The 26,053-nt window shown below is 35.5% G+C and overlaps 3 protein-coding genes across 5 annotated transcripts; 1 reads left to right on the top strand and 2 right to left on the bottom strand.

The window, feature by feature from the left end:
• Window positions 1-732: 732 nt before the first annotated feature.
• LOC119070398 (lysophosphatidylcholine acyltransferase) lies at window positions 733-9,661 on the bottom strand. Of its 3 annotated transcripts, none has more exons than XM_037174720.1 (11): window positions 9,116-9,661; window positions 8,238-8,383; window positions 3,108-3,319; window positions 2,747-2,859; window positions 2,509-2,663; window positions 2,307-2,444; window positions 2,120-2,245; window positions 1,463-1,613; window positions 1,300-1,401; window positions 1,021-1,189; window positions 733-957 (listed from the first exon to the last, which is right to left on the bottom strand). In XM_037174720.1, the coding sequence occupies exons 1-11, from the start codon at window positions 9,221-9,223 to the stop codon at window positions 860-862; spliced, it is 1,518 nt and encodes a 505-aa protein (XP_037030615.1). In that variant the 5' UTR covers window positions 9,224-9,661; the 3' UTR covers window positions 733-859. The 3 variants fall into 3 exon arrangements, with proteins under 3 accessions (XP_037030615.1, XP_037030614.1, XP_037030616.1); XM_037174719.1 differs by lacking the exon at window positions 3,108-3,319 and adding an exon at window positions 6,281-6,504 and having other exon boundaries at window positions 9,116-9,656; XM_037174721.1 differs by lacking the exons at window positions 8,238-8,383; window positions 9,116-9,661 and adding an exon at window positions 6,281-6,403.
• A 3,969-nt stretch (window positions 9,662-13,630) lies between these two features.
• On the top strand, window positions 13,631-21,952 carry LOC119070395 (midnolin homolog). Its single transcript, XM_037174714.1, has 4 exons — window positions 13,631-14,331; window positions 16,486-16,573; window positions 16,651-18,018; window positions 18,220-21,952. The coding sequence occupies exons 1-4, from the start codon at window positions 14,114-14,116 to the stop codon at window positions 18,865-18,867; spliced, it is 2,322 nt and encodes a 773-aa protein (XP_037030609.1). The 5' UTR covers window positions 13,631-14,113; the 3' UTR covers window positions 18,868-21,952.
• A 1,514-nt stretch (window positions 21,953-23,466) lies between these two features.
• Window positions 23,467-24,838, bottom strand: LOC119070402 (obscurin-like). The gene is made up of 4 exons (XM_037174726.1): window positions 24,607-24,838; window positions 24,299-24,536; window positions 23,938-24,234; window positions 23,467-23,871 (listed from the first exon to the last, which is right to left on the bottom strand). The coding sequence occupies exons 1-4, from the start codon at window positions 24,702-24,704 to the stop codon at window positions 23,515-23,517; spliced, it is 990 nt and encodes a 329-aa protein (XP_037030621.1). The 5' UTR covers window positions 24,705-24,838; the 3' UTR covers window positions 23,467-23,514.
• Window positions 24,839-26,053: the final 1,215 nt, after the last annotated feature.

Genomic DNA, 26,053 nt, shown 5'->3' with positions numbered 1-26,053 from the left:
AATTGGGTGTTTCGTCAGATGTAAGTGGATTTTTACTTGGAGTAACTGGCATAAAAATTGGGTGTTACATTGGGCAGGTACATTCTATAAATTGACCTAACAACTAAATGCTTCGTCCGAAGCAAGTTAATTTTTGATTCTACAAAATGGCCTAACAATAACAATTAAGTACGTGAGGCAGGTTGGTTTTACCTACTACAACTTGACAGAACAACTAAATATTTCGTGAGAAGCAAGTTGATTTTTAACTGACCTCACTAATTAGGTGTTTCATCAGAGTTAATTAAAATAGACCCTGCATTGTACGTGAATAGTTTATTCACCAAGGGGAAAAAAAGATGCAAAGTACATTTCGAGGGTGTTATCTCACCCGAGAAAATTCAATTTTCAACTCTTTCTCGAAGCAAACACAACGTTATACACCACAAAGGTTTTCGAAGTTTCAGCGGAGTGGAGAACATGACTATTTTCTCGCACGCGTTACATCCATTACACCACTGCAGTTCGTGGGAAAACGTTTGAATAATTCCAGAACGAGAAGTTATACTCATAAAATATAAAATGTTACTGGACCATTGCCGAATTACCAGGACACTTCATAAATAGCAGTTACGAAGTAGAAACGAGAAGTTGATAAATCCATATGACCCCTAGACATATTGTAATCCTATTCCCTCCCGACGCACTAGACCACACGAAAATAAAACGAAAAATTTAGTTCCAGGCGACGCGTCGCGACGATAAATTTTTAATTGTATCGATAATCTTCTTTGTTTCAGTTACTAAAATCACATCAAAATGAATAAATTAAGTTAAGTTAATGAGCTCTGTTGAAGCTGGGACAACCGCTTAGAGTATATCACTGATCGCATTGTATTTTCCTTTTCGTCGGTAGGTCCGTGGCTTTGAAGAGATGAGAATGTTCTGGTTTCGACGACAACCATTCTTGCAGATCATCTGCAAAATAATATGAAATTAGTGTAATGGGCACATGAACCGTTGCATCTCAATTCAACGTACAAAAACTAATTAATTTTTGGTTTCGTTTATCAAGCTGAGTAAATATAGCGGTACAGTCGTCGGATGTTAATGGCATTGCATGTTTCATTACATTGAGTAGTCCATCGGTATTCAGTAGACCCTTCGTCGATGTGTTCGTCTCGACGTAGTCGACTTTCGTCTCATAAAGCTAATTAGTTGGAACGAAAATTGAGAAAAATCAAAATTTTAGATCGAAAATGGATTTTTGTGCAGCATTGAGACTAGCAATTCTTTAATTCGATTCCTTTCAGAACTTACTTTCGATATCGATTCCAATATTTGGATTGCAGGTACGCTGGTTCGGTTGAGAAAAATGGCACACATTAAGTAGTCTCGAAAGTCAATATTTTCCTCGTTGTCCTGCACAGACAACGAAAATGTTTAATCGAATACGACTGGCAAAAATGTATTTTGCGGTTACCTTTCGGAACAGTGAGAACAATAGCTTGGTAGAAACATCGTTGGGAGCTACCTCCAATAGCTTTGCAAACTCTGACAACGATACGTAGCAATTCTTTGAATTTATTCTTCCGGTGGCCAAGATATTCTCTTCAATGTGTCTCTGGTCGATGCTGAAAAAACAAACCACGGTAAATGGAATGCCTAGCTTTGTAACAGAGTGGTACGTTGGAGTAGAAATCGAATCTGAGGAATTGAGGAATCGAACAGAGAACGCGATATCGCTTTATTTAATCTGCATTTCGAATGAAAACTAAATTCTTGCTCCAACGATTCGAAAGCCTGATTCATACTCAGTTCACATTTCAACTAATTTAAAAATAGGAAATTTTGTCATTGACATTTTCTTTTCACTTTCTCTTAACTGATCCCATTATTCAGTTTCATTCCATTGCTTCTTTGTTCAATCTATTTTTTGCTACACTGCACAATGAACCGTCATGCGTAGCATATTGATTTAGTTCCTACCATACAATATCGTACAATATCTACAGGCAGATAATAGAAAATCAAATCTATTCTACCAGGCACAGTAGAACAGAGTGTTGTGGCACTAAAGTTATGATTCCTTCCCGTGTACTACAATCTATGCTATGACAAACATTCATTGCAAGCTCACCTGATTTTTTGGTTTAGTCTTTCAATTTCGACAATGTCTGCCGCATTCGGAATATTTAATTCTTTGGCTCGTGTCATCAGTCGACAATCGTCATAAGTGTAGTCAGATGTTGGTACATCCAATGCTCTAAAAATGATTTATTTTCGGTAAATCAAAAGATGTAGGCATCAAGTGCAAAAAACCTTACTTTGCCATAACTTTTCGCACATTGTTGGCAAACATTTTCGGATTCTTTTTCTCTTCATCGCTGGGTACGTACACCGGCAAAAATTCAATTTCGCATGCAGTTTGGATTTGGGTTAATGTCAGCCACAACAGCTTTAGACTGCGAATAGAATTTTTTTCGTTTAAAACCAGAAGAACTGTACGCACATTCCAATTTATCATACACTCCTGGCCCTTCCCATGTCCAAGTGACCGTGTCCAATTTGTTTGGATACCGGATGCAGACCGGTTGAACGGGAACTCCTGGATAAAAAGCGCCCGGTTTGAATGTGATTAAACAAGATCGGTTGGTGCACGTTCCTTCCGGAAAGATAATAATCTGGGAACGAAAGTGATGAAAATTTGAAATGGTTGCGTGACGGTATACCTAATTCGGCTTAATATTCTAAATTTTCTTAATACCTGTGGCCAGTCCAATTTGGAATTCGCACGCTCAATTATACTTTTGATAGTATTCTGACGAGAGTTTGGATCTTCTCTGCTGACGTATATCGGCTGCGTAAAGTTAATTAGTTCTGTTGAAAAGAAATCCGGACAGAAATTAGTTCAAGACTATCGAATGATTGGTAAGACGAACAAAATTCCGAAACAAGCTGCGTCTACTTAGCAAATCGCATTTAAAGTAAACAAAAAAAAAGCGCAATGAAAGTGCAAAGACACCAAACTCGTAAAATTTGCAACCGACACTTTTTTATGGTTAGTCGATGTCGAACGAACAGAACCGGCACACCAAAAACAAATTGTTAATTAAACAGCGACTTACTCCCAGCGTAATTATCCATTGACTCATTACGGACAATAATCGTACTCATTTTAGTCACAAAGACAATGACTGAGTCCAAGAATGTGCTATGCGGAGCTATTACTAATATGGCTGCATCTTCGCGGTTGGCTTGATTGTTCCGTATTGTGATAGTCATTCCACTGATTATATACGACCATCGACCGACCATACTGATTAGATTCTTAAGCGATCTTAAGAAATTCATTGAAAATTATTTTGTTTGATTATTTAAGATGACTGTAAATAATATGTTTCGGAATTGAAGGTTCTTCTATGCGAAGGTAGGGTAGAGGTAGTATGCAAACAGTAACAGAGGCAATCACATAATATTAATTTTACTAATCCAAATGGATAGGCATTTCAGGTATATTATAGCTTCAATTATAGGTGATTGTTTTGGTTGAAAGACAGGTATTTCTCGGGTAATAGAGTATCACGTTTGTTCCACTTTGCACTGTTCATTTAAATAAAATCATGCATTCGGTTAATCAATCATTTCCTTGTTAATCCATGCAGTCATCACCTCTGAGTAAGAGTCGTTGACATATTACGTGTAAAAAAATAAAATAGGCCCTGTCCGAAGAAGGCGAACCAAAATTTCAGATTTTTACTTTTGGTGTTTGGCTCGAACCTGACCCGTACCCGAAATTTTCAAATCGATTGACGTAAAGTTCCGGATTCCTTAATATGAGACAAAAGGCTTGTTTCTCGGTCATTATTGTTGTTCTAACTCTTGAGTGGTTGAAAATTTGTCATAATTGTACGTACGTAATATATGGACGACCCCTATTTTACTCTCTTTACTAGCATGCATTGAGTTAGTGTACCATTATATGTTGTTACAGGCAATTATTGTATCATCAAACATTAATAAAGTCAAAAATTCATTACAATTACGACAAACTTATTATGTTGCTGTTTAAAATTTAAAGAAAAAGTCTGTCGTTCATATCGATTAATCTTAAGAACAAAGGGTTCTTGGCTTGTGAAATTAATTTTGAAAGGAAAGTAGGAAAAAATAGTGAGGAAAAGTTGATTACCAAAGTATAAACTGACCAAAAAGGCCGAGTTATAAAACTCAAATTTATCACCTCCACCTATCACCGAATTATCATTTACCCGACTCTGGGTACTTACTAGTACTAGTCCCAACCCCTTAAACTGGCCGCACATTCTCCTGAGCTATACATCTGATCAATCACTTTCGTATACCTGCGAACATTGTAAATATCTTATGTTACCAAATTCGCAATTACTAAAAATCCGTGTAAGGATATGAAATCAAATGCTATTGATGGCTAGATATACCAGTGCCAACAAAGTTTGGTCGTTTATACAGACAAAAAATTGATCTTAGATTTGTCTTAGATTTGACGTAGGCCCAATAAGATATGGAAGAGAAATTGATGAATGTGGATTCGTGATTAAACGCTCTGCGCCGACCTGGTTGGTGGTACAGTTGACCGTTTTGCACCAACTTACTTAGCAACAAGAAAACGAGAATTTCTATCTTATTTGTGGATTACAATGCTAATGGGTCGATATATGTCTGTATCAATATATGTCGTAAGCGAACACATGAATTATTCATTGGTGAAGCAAGTGTTGAACAACTTTTTCAATCTACAAAATATAGCGTTCCAAAAAGACAATTAAGTTAAATAACCACAAACGGCTTCATAAAAAAATCATAAAACTATAGGAAAAACATGTTAGATAAATACGTAATATACTAAGCAAATACAGATATTGAAAACGTCTAGATACGGTTCTATGGTTACACGCAGGTAATGTACATTTAATATAACGAATTTTTAATTGACAAAAATAAATCAACAAAATAAAATTTGAGTCCAAGCGAATGGGGCATTAATTCAATTTAAAATGTTTGAGTACCCAGTTAATCGACGACATGTTACGTTTGCCTGAAGGAACGACTATATGGTAGACAGGCCAGATCGAGTTCAGACTGTAACTGAAATAATGTTTGGTTTGGCACAAATTCGCTGGCTTAGCATAGGGTCTGACTGTAACTTCTTTCTAGAGTCTGCTTAATCTGATCCTGTGACCGTGAACCACGAGTCTGGATTTTTTTTCAAACTTTTAATTAGAAACCGATTAAGAGCGTACAAGGTTTTAGTTTCGGACAAAAACCAAATACTATAGCGTCATCTCTTTTAATTGAAATGAAACTCGTATTGTGTCTTCAATAACAATAGAAAATCGAACTTCGAAGACACTCATCATAGAAATATAGTGAAAACAAAATGGCCGCCGTGATAGAAACAAAATTGTTTTTCGTTAATTTCTTAAAAATAAAAACTTATTTCAAAAAATTGAAAACAAAATTTCGTGGTTCGTGACATAAGAAACGGTTTTGATATAGGAACTTATGTGATTATTCTCGATGTACTGCCGAAAAAATGTACCTAAAGTGGAAAAAAAATTTGCCTTGCAGACGTGTTTTAATCGTGAAAATGAAACAATATTATAAATTTGAGAACACATTTTTGTTAAGTAAGGTTCAAATTAGCCGTATTGCATCTTTTGCATCCTGAGAATTATGTTCCTAAGCATGCCCTATTTTTCGCGCAATTTTGGTTCTTGTCCGAAGCTAAACCCTTGTACGCTCTTAAAGGCACAAAATCCTCGGGTACGGAAACCTTTTTTTTTTAAATATTGGATATGACATCTCGGATGTCGTAAAATGGTATCTCCGATCGTAATTGGAGTAAAAGTTCATCACATTGAGTCTGGAGATACCATCTTACAATTCGCTTAACATGGTTTTGTAGACAGACTGCCTGAAAATTCTCCACAGTATCAGTTTTTTGACTAGAATAGGATATTGCTTATGTCAAATAGAGTGATATTACACTAACAAAAACTGCTAAATTGCATGATGTTAATTTATTACTATAATTGACATAAGCAATATTCTACGACTATGCTAGGTGCTTTGTTGTTGTGACTTCTCCATCTCAATTTTAGTTTTCGTTCGTTTTTGTAGAACTCGTTCAAATGAATTAAAAAAGTTAAATTAATGCCCCATTCTACTACTTTAAAAATTAAACAACTCAACAGTAATTTTAACATTTCATAAATCAACGCACACATACATACACACATTCATTGTTCACATTAACACATACTTCCGAAAAATGCCAAAGACGAAGTTTCAATTTTTGCTAAAACGCAACACGGCACAGCCCCCACTGAAATCGGTACAATCGAATCAAAGAATGAAGAGTGCGGTGCCACAACCACAATCGGAGCGTCTTTAGGTGACGCCGGTTTACCAATTAATTTCAGATTATGGAATGAACCTGCCACAAACATTGCTCGCATGGACATAGCCGTTAAACTTTGAAATTTCCTGTAGGCGGACAAATGTTGGAAAGAAAAATAAATAAATTTGAACTCATTATACAATGGTTAGTAACGGTTGTGAACTGATGACTACGGTTTGTAAAATTAATAAAATTGATGGAAACGATCAAAATTTGGATTTCTTAAAGTGGTGGTAACTTATTAAGCCGGTAAATCTTACTTCTGTATTACAATTAGTGACAGTTAGTCATTTCAAGGTCATTAACATGGAGAAAACACTCAAAGGGTACAATTCCTTTAAAGCATACTGATGCAAACTCTGGAAAATTAATCGATAAATTTTAGCTTGATTAATCTGTTGACACTTTGTTGCAATATTGTGGATGTGATCAAGGTTGGCAAACACATGCCATATACTAATACTATGTACCTTCAGTTAGAAAATAGTTCTTATTACGACAGCGCGACTAAAACTAACACATTCCAATCACTATGCAACGGTGTTACTCCGTTCTGCTTTTGTGATTTATAGTGACGAAATAGAATTGGAAATGATCATGAAATAAATAAGAAAAGAATAATTAATGCACACTCGTGGCTCAACAAGGTTATTGTAATCTTGTATCCACACCTATTTCAAGGAATTATCGTTTTTGGTGGCCTCCGCGCCCTCACCATGTAACAATATTTTCTGCTACAAGAAATTGTAGATAGTTCGAGGCGAAGTAGAGATTTTCGGTGAAGTGAGAGGCTTTTTTATGCGAGAAATATTATAATAGCAGATTGCATTGGATGTTGCGAAAGTAATTTATTACATGAGTCAACAATTTTGTGATAAGAGCCAATTCACAAATGTGGCTTTTCAGTAAAAAGCTTTGATATTAGTCTTTTCGAAAAGGTAGAAGTCGTCTTGGGCTCGGATATACAACTACACTTGTCAAACCAAATGTGTTCTGGTTTATTGCTTCATGCGACAGATGCATCAAATTCTCGTAAAACGAACAGAAAATATTCTTCATGAAATGAATCATTTTCACTGGGACCAACTGCTGCGTAATGGTTAACTTTTGCGTGGAGCAGGTCATAAAATCCTCTACGTTAATAACGAAAATTAAATTTTAATTACATAAAAATGTGACCGTTCATCGATGAGGGAGATTTAAAAAAAAATTCGGGTTATTGTCGCTTTGTTTGTAAATTTCTTTCAGTAAATTTGTTTTGGATTTTAGACATTTTCGCAAATAAGCGACTTTCGATACATGACGACGCATGCAAATATGATTTATTTCCTCGCAGCACCTCACGGAAATGTGTCATTAGTCATTACCCAATGACATCAAATTATTCAATACGTCAGCTCTTTTCAGCTGGTCCTGATGCAGACGTATTTCAACTGATTGGAAGAAAAAGAAGAATTGATCTCAAGACAACGAGCATTTGATCGCAGAGTTCAATTCACTTGCACAAAATGATTAAAAAAAAAAAATAATAAAGCTTGACAAACAGTTCTTGCAATCCTCTGAGCCTAGAGAATTTTCCCTTAACAAAATTATTGAGAAAGTGAGATTTTCTTTTCCTGCGATCAAATTCTCTTTTTCTTGCGATCAATTCATGTTTTTCTGTGATTCTCCTTTTTCGTGCGATCAAATCAGTTCAGTTCAGTTTAAATACATGCCCTAATGTATCACCTCCTGAATGCGATGAAGATTCCGTTTATTAATTTTAGTTATAAAGATGATTTTTCACCGCCTAACTACAAAACAATAAAATTAATCTTACCGTCTCCAACCGGACATAGGCTTTGTTTGTAGATCTTCCATTGTTAAGCCGTACAATCCGATGCTGGCCAATCCCCAAGCAATTACCAACAAGATACATATTATCAATACTCGGACAGGAAGTAGCACAACTGTTAATACTGCGGTCTAGAAAGAGAAACACCATTTTACAAGAATTGTAAACGGAATTGTTTCTATGGCCTTTTTCTGGGCGATAAGATAAAACAAAAATTTGTCCTTACGATGTGATATATGTGTGATTAACGTGAAAATAATGCTGCGCGCCCGTATATCACGTTCTTCTATGGCTGTTCTGAATGATAGTTTTTGTAATTCGTGCAACTCTCATAATCATTTACATCAACAGGAAGGAATTAAAATAAACATTTTTGTGTGATGGAAAGCAATAGTATTAACAGAACAAAGGCACAAGAAGGGACATTACACATTGTATCCGAAGAAAAGTTTCATCAGAGCTGTACAAATATGTAAAGCCGTCAATTATATATTGACACAGCTGTTTCCAGAGACAAATGTTTAAATAATTTATTCGTTCCAACGGTCCTCCATCTAAATAATAAGTGTTCTGGAAAGAATAAATGAATTCTAAATAAACCAGAGAGAATTGCGCAAAGGGGTTTGGTCGGTTTGGTTCTATTGACTGTAAGATTATTATAGACAAAACAATTTGTTCGAATTATGATCCAATAATTTTGTACCACATAAATGAAGTCAAGAACACTTTATGAGTTAAGAATCGATATTTGCATTGAACACTAAATCAGTGACAATGTTTTCATTTTATAATCACTTTCCAACACAATATGCTCACTGAATTTTGTTTACTGTTTTAATAGCGATCGTTGTTTTTGTTCTTACCTTGAATTTATCGAATGTATTCTCCAATTTCAGTTTATGTACAAATGGATTCACTATATGAACATTGCTGTAGTCATCGTCAGTTTTAGTTTTATTTTGCGAGGACATTTTTGCTGTTTTTTCGTTTTAGATTTTTGGTAATTCTATTTTCTTCGCAGAAAACCAAAAGTGTTCTTTCTTCTCGTCGCTTTTTTTTTGATCGTTCACATTGTTCCGGAAACACACCGAACAAAAAAAAATCACAATTTTGTTTCGAAGAAACTTCGGTTCATTTGCAAAAGTGATTCAAACTTCTTTACGTAAAAATAAATTGCAAGATGTTGATGATCACCACTGTATATTATTATTGATAAACAAAGATTTGGCTGTTCTCCTTTATTTTTTATATTGCAATATACATATAGCAGAAAACATCGGTATGTTTGTTGCTCTGTGGCGTACTATTTATATTCTGATGAACAAAAAAAAAAGAGTTTCGCTGTTGACTAAAATATTTCGACGCAAAAATACACAGAAAACGAATAGAAATGTGATTTGTGTTTTGGTATTGTATTTTCGGTATAAATGCATTTTAATGTATAGATTGGCAATAGGAGCATACACACACGACTAACAAACACAGTCACAAAATCTCTTTTGAACCTTTTGACATAAGATGCATAAGATCCATAAGATATACATGCGCCCCATGCGCCGAAATTATTCTTGTAGTATAGTGCGTCCTATGGTCCTATACTATACAACAAGATCCAATCAGTTTTCATTTTATTTGAAAAAGTAGCGGCATTTGTCATTTAGATTAACTCTTTTCTGCCTTACAAATAGAATAACTTTTTACGGTAATTTTGGTACAAAATGTTCGGATCTTTGCATGTAAATTTACTTAAGGCCAATACACACTTTTTGTTCAGTTGATTTTTAAAAAAAAGTTTTTTTTCGTAGCTCTTTGGAATTTACTTCGTCACACTAGAGCTAAGCAGATGTTTTTGTATTTGTAATCACTTTGAAACTGAAATAAATGAAATGAAATGACACTAGCATCTAGTCAGTTGGAAATATGATACTTCTATTGTTAAAACCGGCTTTAACCGATTTTAGCTGATTTAAACAATAGAAATATCGTATTTCAGATGACACTAGATGGTAGGCCTTTACCTACCTCCAGTGTTTATAAATACATTGATGTTGCCACTTCCTTAGTCCATGCTATGTTAAAAAAGTTTGCAAAAAGGATATTTTGAACAGATAGCACATTGTGTCCGAAACTTAGTAGATGAATAAATTGTTTGCTTACAATTACCGAACGTTAGCGATTGCTACTAGCGACCGTTAGATTTTAAAAAGATTCACTAGTATTTTCCAATTTTAGCGGTTGCGTTAACTCTAAAAAAAATCTCTAACCTTGTTGCTACAATTTAGTAAGACTCTCAGCTATATTGTCGAGGATAATCGAAGTCAAATTCTCTTTTACTTAAAGTATCTGTACGTTTCAGCGTAATTAAATCCAAATCTGTATTTCTCTTTACTCGTTTTGTCAAAGTATATAAACACTTGAAGGTAAAGTATAGTTTCCACTTAAAAAGAGAACTCCGTTTAGCCTCCGTTTACATGACAGTTGTAAAATAGAACAAAAGAACTGTCACGCAAACGGAGTGGAAATTGAATTTATTTCAATTTTTTCCTCCGTTTACTTGACAGTTCCTTTGTTCTATTTTACAACTGTCATGTAAACGGAGTTCTCTTTTTAAGTGGAAACTATACTTAATGCAAATCCTCAGTTACACACGGATCCAAACTTTCAGGTGAATTTTAGCTCTGTCATGTTGCACACGTATTGAATTCGTTTGCGTCAAGTTGCATCTAGTGGTGAATTGGAAGGATTTAGGGCCGTCATGTCATATATGAACTCTTTCATATATATGGTCATGTTGCACAAATCTAAGTTAGACAAAATACGAAAATGAATTCACCTGAAAGTTTGGATCCGTAATTTATGTGATCCGCTGAGGATCTGCATTACCTTCAGTGTTAATATACTTTGCGTTATGTAGGTTCCGGTCCAAATATCGTGACTTTTGTCGCATTTCTAAATTTGTCACGTTGCTTGTTCAATGCAATCGAATTGAGAACTTTCCCAAGTATAGTCTATGAGCCGCAGATAAAGTGGGTATACTCATTCAATCGTTGAAAACATGGAACATGTTCTACATTCCAATAAACAATATATATGGCAAAAATGTCACGTTTTATTTTGGCAGCGCTTATCGAGTGTCTATATTACACTTTAGTACGATTTTTATCAACGCTCAACACATCCGACGCGTCCTCACAGTCGTCTGTTTTCCAGCTGTTTACTTGACAGTTGGAATTGAAACAATGCAAGTCATCCAAACAATAGAAACGTCACGTAAACGGAGGCACAACGGACGACTGTGAATTCAACTTTAGACTTGACTTTCATTTCAACTCGTTAAACGGAGGTGGGCCGATTATCCGAAAAATAAGAATGTTTGTTCGGTTTGAACCGAACCAAAAACTTCGGTTCGGCTTAAACCGAACAGGTTGAATTTTTTTCGTCGTGCCATGTGATCTATACAACTTTTCATTACATCAACTAAGAAAATTGTAATTTGATAAATTTTACCGAGAAGCTAAAATATAAAAGTATAAAAAAATTGGCAACATTCTTTTGTATTAAAACAATCACAATCACAATGCGTGTATATGTAGCACTCCGAAAAATCGTATCCCCTCCAATAGACTGTTTTGATCGGCACAATCTGACACAATCAGATTGCTTACGAGCAGAAAAATGATAAGCACGGCGCCTCACGGCTGAGATAGAACACGTCTGACGGATTTTTTCTGAAAAATTTGAGACGATGCGACCAGAACGTCAATCATATGGTCAAGCTGTAAATATCGTGTTATGATGAAAGAGAAGTACCCCAAGGCAAGTTAAAATAAACTGGTCTTCTGTCCTCTCGTACCACGTTATATTTATTTATTTATATTTTATTCTCACTCCAAACATTGAAGGCTCAGGGCCTGTACATGTTTTCCTTTAAATCTATTGAATATTGTTGTCAATCAACCAAACTCTTAATCCAACATAAATCAATTAATTTCATAAAATTTAAACCAAAAGAAAAAAAAAACACAAATTGAATCAATAAATCAAATAACTAAGAAATTAACGTTGAAAGATAAGCAAATACTTTGACAAGTACCCAAGGCAAGTTATAATAACTAGTCTTCGGTTTTCTCGCTCTGATCATAACAGTCTATTAAAACCAAACTGTCAAAATTTTACATACAAATGTAAAAAAAGTTTGACAGTTCAACCGTTCTATAGAGTGTTAAGATGAAAGAGAAAGAAATATTTTGACAAGTACCCCAAGACAACTTATAATATAGAGGTCTTCGGTCCTCTCGCTCTCAACGTAACATGTTGAAAGAGAAAGCAATATTTTGACAAGTACCAAGGCAAGTTATAATTAACTAGTCTTTGGTTCTCTCGCTCTGATCATAACAGTCTATGAAAAAAGCAGTCAGACGTGTTCTATACTAGCCATGAGGGGCCGCGCTTATCATTTCAAGGGACGAAAGTAATTCATCGAGTTTATGTGCCTCAATTCAATTTTCGTAGTTCTCGTTATAAAATGTTATGTGAATCACACGGGACGACGTATAGAAATTCAACCTGTGGGATTGCGGCCCTTGCCTTCGGCGCGCGCAGCAACTCTCGCACACGGTTGAATTTCTTTACTTTCGTTTCTTGTGATCCAAATAACTATCTCCGCTTACGAGTATAAAGAAATACAAAGTGTGCTACTACAAAAGTCAATACAATTCGTGGAGGTTCAGACAATAATTTTTTGGTGCCCTCGATAAAAATGAATATCATTTTTCATTTCATTTCATTTATTTTCTGTTAAAAATATATCGATTACAATGACCCGCGTAGCTCCAGTATGTAATGCTCAAAACAAACGAGGCATTGAAAACGTGTTTTGGTCCTAGTTTTCATTGACAGATGCAGCAATCGTGATTTTGAATAGAAAAAGTTCTAACTTCATTTGACAGTTTCGAAAATTTCGTCATGAAAAATAGGACCAAAACACGTTTTCAATGCCTCGTTTGTTTTGAGCATAAACAATTCTAAGGAGCTACGTTAAAAGTCCATAAATATATTCCATTTAAACTCCTGAATTTCACAATTTTGGTGGATTTTTCCAAACAAAACTTTCAGTACACAAGACGATCTCTTCTAATGCTTGATTTTCACTTTCGCCGTTTTGCCTCCATTTAGCTAAACCACGCCTCTTTTGAATTGTTCAAAGAGTAAACGGACAGCAAACGAAGCGTAAACGGAGTAAGTGGAAATCAAGGCTCAATGTGAATCAATAATACCACAAGAGCCTTTACGGCCTATTTTAAATGCTGTTCACTTTACGAAATACCAACATAATAAACTCCCCATGCAGTCGGTGCCGTCGGTGCAGTCGATATACAGTGTGTACAAGAGAAACGAACTTGGCAAAAACAAAATTTCTGTGTTTTGTCCCAAGTTCTACAAATAAATCGTATAAAGTGTCATATTGCTGGTCACACAGTCATACTTTGATTTTCTATTGAGATGTCATAAAGTTCATTTCAAACAGAGTTTTTTTAATCAAAAATATTAAAAATGATTTTTAGATAATTATAGTGACAATTTTCTTACACGGAAGATCAATTCATTTGAATTCGTCGGTAGCTTGAACGGTGATATTTTTGTGAAGTTCGATCGAAAAATCGCTGATAAAAATTCGGTTTTGCCTGGGTGCGGCGGTGCGTCCGTTTGTGTGGCACACAACGAACCATTTGCAAAAAAAGAACTCGTTCGTCGTTCCTCTTGGTGTGCATTAGTGTGAGCCATACAGATTTTTTTTTTCGATTATTTCTTTGATCGAAACGTTTTTCGGGTGCTGTGTTGAAAAGTTTTGAAGAACAAAAATGGAAAAGTTTCCGTCAGGAAGTGATTCACGAGATTTAGCACTTGGGTGTGGCTCATCTTCTGTTGTATCACAGATTACCCTTAATATTACCACAACGACGGGAGGCAATTTTTCTGTTGTGGTCGAAAGTCAAATTACGGTCGAAAGTTTGAAGAAAATCATAGCAAAGAAACTGAAAGTGGCCAAAGATCGGATTTGTTTACTGCATCGTGAAAAGTAAGTGAAAAACACAAAATTTTAAAATTTTAATTTTCAATTAATTTTCAAATAAGAAAATCATTACGAAGCACTTTCTGTGTGTATCGGCTTGTTCACTTGCTGTGCGATTAATCATTCCTTTATTCGAACAGCTCGGGTGCCATTTTGTTCATTTACCCAGCTGATAGATTTTGTTGTCTCGTTTTGTTGCATTTACAATCAGAAGAAGTTGTTACAATCAAGCATTTTTTGATGACGTGACGACTAAACATTTTTTTTATTCGATCTCTCTATATGTGCGGCTTCATCTCTTTCTACAGGATATTGAATTATATGTTTTCGATTTCGTCCAAAATAAAAATCGAAATGTGTCCAAAACTGCTCAGAATTCAGTAGATTCGTAATCACAGAAGGGAGGATTCGATAATTACATGAAATCTCGCAAAACTTCAAAGCGAAGAGTGTCGTTACACACTTTGTATACGATGTTAGGTTTGGGCAGATCGATATTCGGTGTATTCATGCTCGAATTGGAGCTTTCATGAACAACACAGGGGTGTAATAACTTTGAACAAATTTCATTGTCGCTGCTTAGAACATTTTTGATTTTTGTACCAGCCCTGTTGAATGTTTATAGTTTTCGGCAACAACGATTTTCTGTTATAGTAACTTAATTGTCTTCTTCGGCAATTGCCTAAAATCGATGGTATTTTACGACAATTTTTATGGTAAAGTGGTTCACCCGTGATGAACAACTTAACAGTACACGAAAATGCCAGCATTCACATGTCGTTCCTTATTCATATTGCATTCTTTAGGAATTATAATTTCGTAATATCCTTTCGTGACGTGCCTTTTGTTGACAATTTTTTTTTTTTTTTGACTGTGTATGTTGTATGCTTCGGAATCAGAGCTACTGGTATTTGCCTTTTATAAAAGAGAGAAAGAGAGAGAAATCCTTTACAAAATGTACCCGATACATAATGGATTGTGATTTGACCGGGACTACTTATGCATATTGTTGAAAAATGTTTTATTTCTGGTCAGCTGTCGAATCTGTGTTGCTAATCAGTCGTATATATGCGATAAATCTTTCAGCGAGGCTTTACATTTTAGCAAAACGAACTCGAGGATTACTTTTGAGTCTAATTTGGGCAGCCAATATTTTTACACTTACTCTCGATTGCTACCGTGTTTGAAAATGTTGTTAGTGGTTTTTGACTGAAGAGTGAAATTATGTGCATCAAACACTCTCCGCAATATGATTCTACAAATACAATTTGTATGAAATATGAACATTAAAAACAATATTAGTAGAACATAGGAATATAAGTATTCGTGAGCAAAGCACCTAGCAGAGTAATAGAAGTTTTCCCACGTCGAATGGAGTAGTATTTTGATACTAATAGCAGTTTTAATGGTAATTTTGCAATGACATTAAGAAAAGAAACGATATGAAAATATTTGCATTACTTTTTTCTTCTGTTACCTTGCTTTGTCGTGAGTCAATCCGATAGTGTCGTAAACGTTTTTTGCCGCTATCGATTTTCAATGCTCTGAGAACGATTTTGTTGTACCAGAATCTATTTAGCTACGCATATTCTGGTAGTGTGTACAGGGCCTGTTATAGGTAAACAGATTTACCGAATTAACTGAAAGTTACCAAAATTTACCGAGTTTTCTGAAAATGTTCAAAATTTACAGAATTTGTTGTTTGGTAGTTTTAGTAAATTTTCAATAAATCTCGGTATGTTTGGGTAAATTCGGTAAACTTTACCAATAATAAACCCTGTTGTAATAATTTACAATTCCACATGACGTATGTCATAATTATTTTCAGGTCAGGGTAACCACTTATTCTGAGCGAGTGTCTACAGATCCCATCGTATAATTATTGATATATTGACACCTATTTAGACTTAAATTTGCGTCTTCTATATACATTTAGTGCTTTTACCTTGTGCTTTTTATGTATTCAGTTTTGAATGTTTTCGCATTTTCCATTTTCTGTCACATTACGAACATGCGGCATCCATTTCAACTGCTAAAGTCGTATAAGTTGAATTACGCAAGTCAAGGTTTCTCCATTTCAACGGCTTAAGTCGTACAATTACGAATTACGAAAATCAAGTGTTTCAAAACCGAGTTCCTAACATTTTGTTTTCGTTGCAGAGAATTACAAGAGGGGACATTGAAGGATAACGGACTCATGGATGAATCGAAAATCATCTTGATACCAAATGTCGAAACCGGTTTATTGGTAGGACCAGCTTTTATTTTTCGTTTAATTGTTTGCTCAAATAACACCAACGAAAAATGCATTTCATAATTTTATAGGCACAACGACCAGAAAATACCGTCATGCAAGCATTGGAATCGTTGAATGATTCACAAGTCAATGACTTTTTGAGTGGAAAAACGCCACTGAATTTAAGCATGCGACTTGGCGATCATATGATGCTGATTCAACTGCAGTTGAGCACGGTCAATCCATCAAGTCCATCGCATGCAGCTCGAACGAAAAATTCAATTAAATCGAAAATTTCAGCAGCACAATCATCACATCCATCGGCAACTATCAGTCACACCGAAACCGTTACTACGGAGACCACTCAACGGTCGCGTTCGAATTCAATTGATCTGAGCGAAAGTAACACATCGATTTCGACGTCTAACACTGATCTAGCTACTACAACCGAAACACCGTCAACCGCTCGCCAACGTGACCTAATTCTCACTAGTCGCCAACTCGAAGACTTGAAAAATATCGTCCATTCTTTATCAAACATGCAGCAACAGCAGCAGCAACAACAACAATCGAGTGACGATTCTAGTTTCGAAAGTGACTCATTGCTGGAACAGTCTCCGATAAAATCATTATCAAATCTAGTCTCCAGTCCCATTAAAACGATACCGATAAAAAGCATTCCCATTGCCGACTTTGCCGCATCAACCAGCAACGCAACCGATCCGATTACAGCCAAACTTACCTCGTGCTTATGCAAACGATTAGATTCTAACAGTAACTCAAACGAATGCGATTCAAATTGTCAAGTACATTCTAGTGTTCGTGACCAGCCTCAGCCATCCACATCATCCTTGGAGCATAACTACAGCAGTAGCAGCAATAGCAACGGGCCACCAAAGCCTCTGCGCTCACCATTGTTGCATCGTACCATAAACAATCCGATTGCTAAGTCGAAGCAACGGCAGTTCACGAACGCCTATTTGCGGCGATCGAAAAGCTCCGACAACATTCGAAGTAACGAATCAACACCGTCAACAAGTACAACCGCCGGTCAAAGTAATTTTCTGGCCGACTCGAATCCAGGTGATGCTCCAGTAGGACTGAATGGTGGCGATACGAGAGCACTAGCTGAAGCGTCCAGGAATCTAACTCAAACGTTAAGAAAATTGTCGAAAGAAGTGTTCACAAACAAAGTCGATGTGGCCGAAGAGAATCAACGGAAAAATGCGAATGGATGTGGTGCCGTTATCGAGTCAATGAAGAACCACGGCAAAGGTATTTACTCAGGGACCTTTTCTGGCACATTGAATCCAGCACTACAGGATCGATACGGTCGACCGAAACGCGACATTTCAACGGTTATTCATATTTTAAATGATTTGCTGAGCGCCACGCCACAATACAGTCGTGGAGCACGAATCAGTTTCGAGCCAACGCCTAACAGAGCAATCAAGCAGGTGAGCATTTTTTTGTGTAGTGGAAGCACCAGTCTTCAAACATGTATCAGGAGTTGGACGCACCAATTGTTCTGTCATTCATAGGCTTTCTTTGAATGAAAGAACGATAGGTATCCACATACTGGTGCATGTCCGAAGAGTGGTGTATCCACTCTACAATTTTCATTTTGAAATCAATACTAAAATGTGTGAATCAATCAGGCACCGACCCGGACGACTTTCCAAAAAGACACAATATGCACCAAATGTTCAACAACCAGGTCTCTAAACTGCATATACGGTGAATGCACTGGTCATTCGACTGATTACTATTGTGATAAACATAGACCAATTAACGAACCAACAAGCACCATTCAAATGCCATTATCAAGCTGTCGCTGTGCACGCATCCTTAAACTGGACGAATCATCAAACGACAGTCTAAATAGCAGCGATTGCCAATGTCAATTTCGTTCATTCGATCCGACCGCTCCCGAAGAGGCCACGTCGAACAGTGGCATCGCCGACCTGCTGTGTGTTCAACCGGTGAAACAAGTGTGTATAAAGTGTAGCAGCATAGAGCAGGAGAATAGCAAAACGAAAAGTAAATTGGACCAATTGCGTTTGGTGATGCGGCAGAAGAAGGAGCGTCGTGAAGCGCGCAAATTGAAAAGTACACCGTACGGCGACAAAGATTCGCGTACGGCAATCGTAGCGCTGGCTGGCTCATCGAATTCGTTATTAAATAATAGTACAATAACCTCAACGATCACGTCGCAGCAGCAACAACAGCAGCAGCAGCAACAACAACATCAAGAACAACAAACAACCAATCACAATTTAGTGGAAGAAGTTGACACGGCAGCGTAAGCGTTCACTGCAAAGAGTTTTTTTTTCTTTGTTTCAAATTTAAATTATTTTCTGTTTCGTTAAAACAAGATTAAAAAAAAATCAATAAAATCCGGGTCTTACATCCGATGATCGTTTTAACACGTTGCCGGTTATTGGGACTTGTCAACTTTAGGCACACCGGAAAGTGCTAAGGGAGTCGAGGAATACCTCCAAATAAATTTCTAAAAATCAAAAATTTGACTTTTGATTTTTAGAAATTTATTTGGAGGTATTCCTCGACCCCTTAAGCACTTTCCGGCGTGCCTAAAGTGCCTGCTCGAGCATTACCCCCTACGTGTTAATTGTGATTCATTTTTAATCTTTTCTTTAAATATTTTAGTTGTTGTATTTTGTGTTGTTTTCGTTTATCATTCATTCGATTCAATTTTACTGGCAGGGGACACTCAACCGACTCAAATGTCATGCAATTCAATCGATCAATCTCAACGACACGCGTTTTGTTTCCGTACAAGGTACACGTCAAAATGCCGTGTCCGTTTCCAATTTGACACAGACAGTGCTTCCGTAGAGGTATGTCGTAGCGAACTATTGTCGGAATGAAAGGATTTAAATGAGGTCATTCGAATAGTGTACTCGTTGAAATAGAAAAAAAAGATTTTTTGATCATCCCCTGTTCCACGTTGTTTGGAAAGAATCGACAGCATTATGTTCCAGTCCGGCATCTCTTTCCGCGTTTTTTGTTACGGTGCGCATTTTGAATTTGACAAATAGCCCCTGGGTGGTTCATCGAAACGTGTATACTGTACAGTTCGCTAAGATTTGAATTGATAAAACGATTTAAAAAAAATGCCGCTCCACTTAGATGGGCAATTTCAAAAAAAAATTCCTTAAAAGCATACTTGTGATGAGAAAGAAATTCTGCTCAGGAAAAACATTATCGATTGACAAAAGATCGCTTGTGCGTCAGCAAGCAAAATTACAAACAAAAACAGTTTTAAAAAAATCCGCGGTCGTGGTATTCGATTCGGAGTGAAAAAATGTTGTAGCGACTCCATTGTTATACGGGTATTTCATTTTATGTTCAAATTATGTTTTCGTTTTTTTTTAAATAATCGATCGATCGGTGATACCGGAACCGGATACTTTTTAGTTGAATTGACTGACTGACTGTGTGCATATATATATATACGTATCGGTCCAGATGTCATCACATATTGGACATAACACATTTCTAACGTAATTTGTTTTGTTTTGTTTCTTTGTTTTCCAACCAAAATCTCGCTGTAGATATCAGATTGTTCTGTTAAAAACTGTAGTCTCGACAAAAAAGAAATATTTGCTTATAACATAACCAAGTACATAATGGCTCTGGAAAGCCATTAAGGTTTTGATTTAACAATTTTGTTTTTTTTTTACAAAATGAACAAAAAAAACACATTTTAACGAAATTGTAAATTATTGTAAACTATAAAAAAGTGAAGAAAAACTACTGATGGCATGGCGTCATTTCTTTTCTTTATATATAAATACAGTTTGAGCAACAAACAATTTTATTGACGCCGTGGTTATTAATACTAGTTTGGATGGAGATAGTATCTTGGATCTAATTTGTGTGGCCCATAGAGTTAAAAAAAAGAAGAAATTTAAATTTAGGAATGAAATTTTGTTTTCAATTTATTTGCTCGTTGTTCCTTGTCACTTAACTCAGTTATAATATAAATAATTCGTGTGAAAAAATTAAATTGGATAAATACTAACAAAAAAATCTGAAATGTTCAAGCACTCTCACCACCGGTTCGATATTTGCACCTTAACTTTGTCACCTTCTAAAATTTATTTTTGATATTAGCCTGGCATTTAGTTTCACTTGTTTCTTTGTGATATTAAATAAGAAAACGACGAAGAGATCGTTTTCGAAAAATATATTTCCTTTTTAGAAAAACACTTTGTTTAGACTTGGGACATGGTGATCCAAAAATATGTACGCTGCTTGTCGGTCAATAAGTTAATCACATTGAGATAATTCCAGGATCGGACTGGCTAGCCAAAGACGTGTCGGGTTATCTGCTAGGGAAAAGGATAAACTTTAGGAATTGACGCGAATTCTGTTCGGAAAATGCGTTAGTATAGGAATTTTAAGTAAGAAAAATTCAATGAGGCCATGTGGCCAGTCCGCAGAATTCAGTTAAAACTTAAATAAGAAATATTTGGATTGGTTCGTCACAGTAATGTGGTTGTTCGTTGAATATATTGTTAGTTTAACTATAATTTTGTAGACAATCACCATCTATTACATTTCATTGCACCCATCCAAACAAATTACAACTTTAAAGTTAAAAAAAAATCAAAAAATTTGTTTTGAAAAGCTTTGGTGCACTTATTGAATTGTTGTTTAATTGAAAAATTGTCAGCGTCCCTCGTAGTGGGGGAAATCGAATTAAAAATCTTTTTTCAATCATCTTAATTCTTCAACACGTCAAAACAAAAACAAAAAATTGTTGTGCCAAATGTAACCAAGGGCAAATATTGATAACATTCATTACGTAATTTTGTGTGTTCTACTAAAAAAATATTTTTAAAATTAAATTAAATTAAAAAAGGAAGAAAAAGTTACCGTCAAATGCAGAAAATGTTATGGAACTTAAGAAAGAAAACGCTCGGAAAACATATCTCCCACTTAAGTGTATCACCAGAAACGGTAATCCGGGGAAATGGCATTGTTAAAATAACAAAAAATCAAAGAAATTCAAAGTTTACACGGTGTATTTAATCACATAATTTTAAATTTAAGTTGTGTGAGTCTAAATTCGTTTCGTTTTAGGTGGTAGTTTATATTTAAAAAAAAAAACACACACAATTTCGTACGAGATTTTTTTTTGGTGAGTGTGATGTTCTAATCGAAGCTTATAAAAGTCACCGGTGTTTCATTTTCTCTCTCTCACACACACACATATGCATTAAAAAGGACTCTTGAATTTACACAAATTTGAACCAAATTATTGAACTTATAATGTCAGTGTTCCGGCAATGTTTTATTTGCTGGGACCCGCGAGGAGCTAGTATTAGATTGTCGAAGTAAATAATAAAAAATAAATAAATTAAAAAAAGAATAATTTGAACTTGCGGATTAATTATAACAAAATAATATAAAAAAATGGAAGTAAACTAAAAATCAGAAAATTTAGCAATATTTAACGTATAAATTTAGTAATAAAATAAAATTAAAATGAAAACCGTTTAACAAAATATACAAAAAAAATGAAATGAAAATACTTGTAAGTAGCTAACTCGTAGTAAATTTTTGTTCTTAAATTAAATTTTATTTTTATTTTTGTTCTATTAAACTAATTTCTTTATCAAATTTTTAGACAACAAAAAAACTAATACTTTTTCAATAAAGATTACAATCCGAACATATATTTGGAGTGAATATTATACAATTAAATAAATTTTTTTCGGATTAATTAACTAAAACTAAAAGAAAAGCGAAAAAACGTGAAAAATATGAGAATGTCTAGCATTAATTTATAATAAAAAAGTAAAGACAGCTTTATAAACAATTTAAATTGGTAAACAAAATTTATTTTAAACGTAAAAATCATTTAAAAATATAGAAATTATTGTTTAAAAAAAAATTCTTTAAATTAATTTTTTTTCTCTTTTTCTTTAAAATATGTTTTTGTTTTGTTTTAGAACTCTTTCGTTGATTTTACAAAGTTAAAACTATTATTCTATATTTAAATTTAAAAAAAAACGAAAATTATGGTGAAGAAGTATATGATCTCTTATGAAAAAGAACGTTTTTTTACATGCTTTATAATATTTGTGGTTGATATAAAATATATGAAATGCAAATTTGTTCATTGTAATATAAATGCATGAAATAAAATAATGAAACTTCAGTAAATTTACCTACAGTTTTATTTGTTGCCTAAATGTTCAGAACAGGCAGAGTTCGGTCTGACCGGAGTCCGCACGTAAACTAAAATTTCAGGTTTGACCCTAACTTCACCTGAACCTGAATCGGTTCGACACGAATCTGACCCGAACCAAAACTTTCACTCTCAAGTTTTACTTAAACCTGAAACTTTAAGGATGGATCAGATCGGGTTCGGGTAAATTTTTGTGAAAATTTGTTATTTCTGATATAGAAATTTCGGGTTATCCGAACCCGACCTGATCCATTCTGAAAATTGCAGATTCGGGTCAAACAGTAGAAGTTCAGGTTCGGGTTGAACCCGAAAACGAGAATTTCAGGTTCAAGGCAAGTCGGGTCGAACCAGAAATTTTGGTGCAGGTTCGAGTTGAAACTATGTTCGGGTCAATCTGAGCCAGTGCCTATATTAGCGAAAATATTTTCACGAATTTTCAGGACATTGTGGGAATTTCCAAACAAACCGATCTATATTAAATTTGGTTTAGCTTCAGTGACCGAATCGAAATAATTCTGGTGGAAATTAGGATAATATAAAATACTCTTCACACCGCGTACAGGTGAGAAAATGTGTTTACCTCGGGAATAAAAGTGAAAGTTGAAAGCTCCCTCGGGGGATTTCCGAACTATTGGAACTTGGAACGTTTGAGGTAATTTTAGTTGAGGATAAGAAAAAGCTTACGAAAAAGTCAGTAATGTTTAATTAGCCAATTTAACGAACACCATGTGCTCTACAAAAGGTCATAGTAATCAATGCTTGGACGACGCAACTTCGCGTAGTAATTAGCGAGCGCTCTTTGGTGCAGCAGTTCGTCCCTTTCCTTCTTGCTCAAGTTATAGGCTAATCGTTCCAGACGTCTGCGAATGTTGACAAAATCTTCCAACCAGCCGGCATCATAGTAACAGTGATATGGTCGTGGGATAAGAGACTTGTAGAGGTATAAATCGGTATTGCCCTCCACATGTACCATTGCTGAGGTAGTTATGCTTCCCGACTCGTTGCGTGCTTTGCATGTATACAATCCTGAATCGTCGGGCTGTGCATTGTATATATTCAGAACGTAGCTGTCTGGATCGTAGTGACGGAACTAGATGGAGGCCAGATTATTAGAATAAATATTTATTTCGGTATGGAGACTTCATTTCAAGTTTACCTCGATACGATGGTCTTCCTTCAACGGAATCCAATTTTTATACCATTTAATCTCCGGTTTTGGTATACCAGTCACTCTGACTTCTAGATGACCGTTGTGACCGGCAGAGACATCAATACTATCGAGACGTTTTGCAAATCGTGGATATTCTTCGATTTCTATATGCACAACTCGAATTGTGGCCGATGATGTGACGCATCCACAACAGTTACGAGCGACACAAGTGTATAGTGCGGTGTCGGACGAAATTGCATCTCTGATCTCTAATACGTAAGTGTCAGGCGCGTAATGGTGCATCTGGAAAGTGTGTGTATATTCGATGAGTACTTGCTCGATACGTTCGATTAACTGTGCTCATTACCTTAATTCTTGGGCTTTCGGTGATATGATGCCAGTTTTTGTACCATATGATCTCAGGATTTGGTATACCAGTTACACGCGCCTCAATCATTCCCGTACGATGAGCAACAATGTAAGTATCCACGGGACGTTTGACAAAGTGCGGAGTATCCAAATTATCGTTCAGTTTCGATACTGCACAAGCATTGATTGGTTCGTTAACTTTGGCTAATATATCACCAACATCAGTCTCAAGCATTCTGAAAATTCAATTTCCCATTGTGACCCGTTTAAAACTGCCTACCAATTGAACTACAGCAAAACACTTACCGGCTCCTAAAGCGCGGCGTATTTCGGAGAAGACTTTCTCGATAAAGCTCCACCGATTTGATTTGCGCTTTGGCCGCGATACGTGCTTGCACATCCATGTTGGGATAAACGACTTCAATGAACAAACTATCAGACTCTTTCACAGGAAAGAAGTGTTTATAATTTGTTGTTTGTACTGATAATGAACGGCAACTGGGTGATGTACAGGTTAATATAGCAAATAATCAATCGGTTGATAGTATGCCATGTGATACAGAATCAATAAAAATACGGTGTCCTTCGGTAATATAAAAAGAACAAAAAGCTTTTTGGCAAAAGCATTTTCTTACTTTTCTGTGGCTGCCAAATAGAGAAATATGTAAGGGACGCACATCGCTCTGTATGAAAGAGATTATACGAACTTTTCACTGGTACTTTAACAGAATCTTAAATGTACAGTGGTGACTCAAACTTACTTAGAAGATTAAGAGTTGTGTTGCTGAATTATTAAAACCTGTACTCGGGACTTCCTCATAAGATGCCTAAGCACAAATGTTAAGTCAAATGGCCCTCTTGCATTTAATACAAACAACAACTCTGACCTGTTGTAGACATACCAAACGTTCTCGTCCCAGAATATATTCGATTGTCTCTCTAAATTGATGCGATCTCTCTAAAAATACCATTCGTTTAATCATACCTAGTCCAATAATAAAACAAACCACCTGTGTACGAATGCTCATGACATTGCTCGTTGTGTGATAATCGTCGTTGAAATAAGCGAAATGCGGAAGTTCAATCGCAGCACAATACAAATGTAGGGTAAATTTAGCGTTGGTGAAATGCATGCAGGGTTGTGGCCATTTAGCATTAGATGTTAAAGCAGCAGAAACCGTTATTTAGCTTACTTCTACCTCAATTTACCAAAATTAGGACATGGCAACTTTTCAGGCCCAAACTGACCATACTGTGAAAAGGACATTTTGCATTTTTTTTTTTTAATTGTTTTGGCTTCTTTGAGATAGTCCGGCCTCGAGGGGGAAACTACTCGGGTAATTGATTACACCCCCTCGAAGGAATCGCCGGAACATCCGGTAATTAATAGGAATTGAAGGAAATACAAAAAAAATTGAAAGTAAATGAAAGGAAATACGGATAATTGTTTCCTTTCATTTACTTTCAATTTCTCGTATTTCCGGTCAATTCCTCGTAATTCCTTCAATTCCTGGTAATTCCATCAATTCCTTGAATTTCTAGTATTTCCTTCAATTCCTATTAATCACCGTATACTTCGGCAACTCTGATTGCCGTAATTTCGACGGTTTTCATTCGTTTTCTTTAAATTTGAAGAAAATCTTAGAAATTATCGAAAAAAAGAAAAGTAAAATTTTTTTTAGAAAATTGTTTCTAAAAAGTATACAATGAATGGGATAGTAACAGAAAACATCGTAGAATTATTAGAAATTAA

The sequence above is a fragment of the Bradysia coprophila genome (genome assembly GCF_014529535.1).
Source record: "Bradysia coprophila strain Holo2 chromosome X unlocalized genomic scaffold, BU_Bcop_v1 contig_79, whole genome shotgun sequence".
In the NCBI taxonomy this organism is placed as follows: domain Eukaryota; kingdom Metazoa; phylum Arthropoda; class Insecta; order Diptera; family Sciaridae; genus Bradysia; species Bradysia coprophila.
The sequence above is the reverse complement of the archived record's forward strand: the minus strand, read 5'-3'. Positions and strand labels throughout refer to the sequence as shown.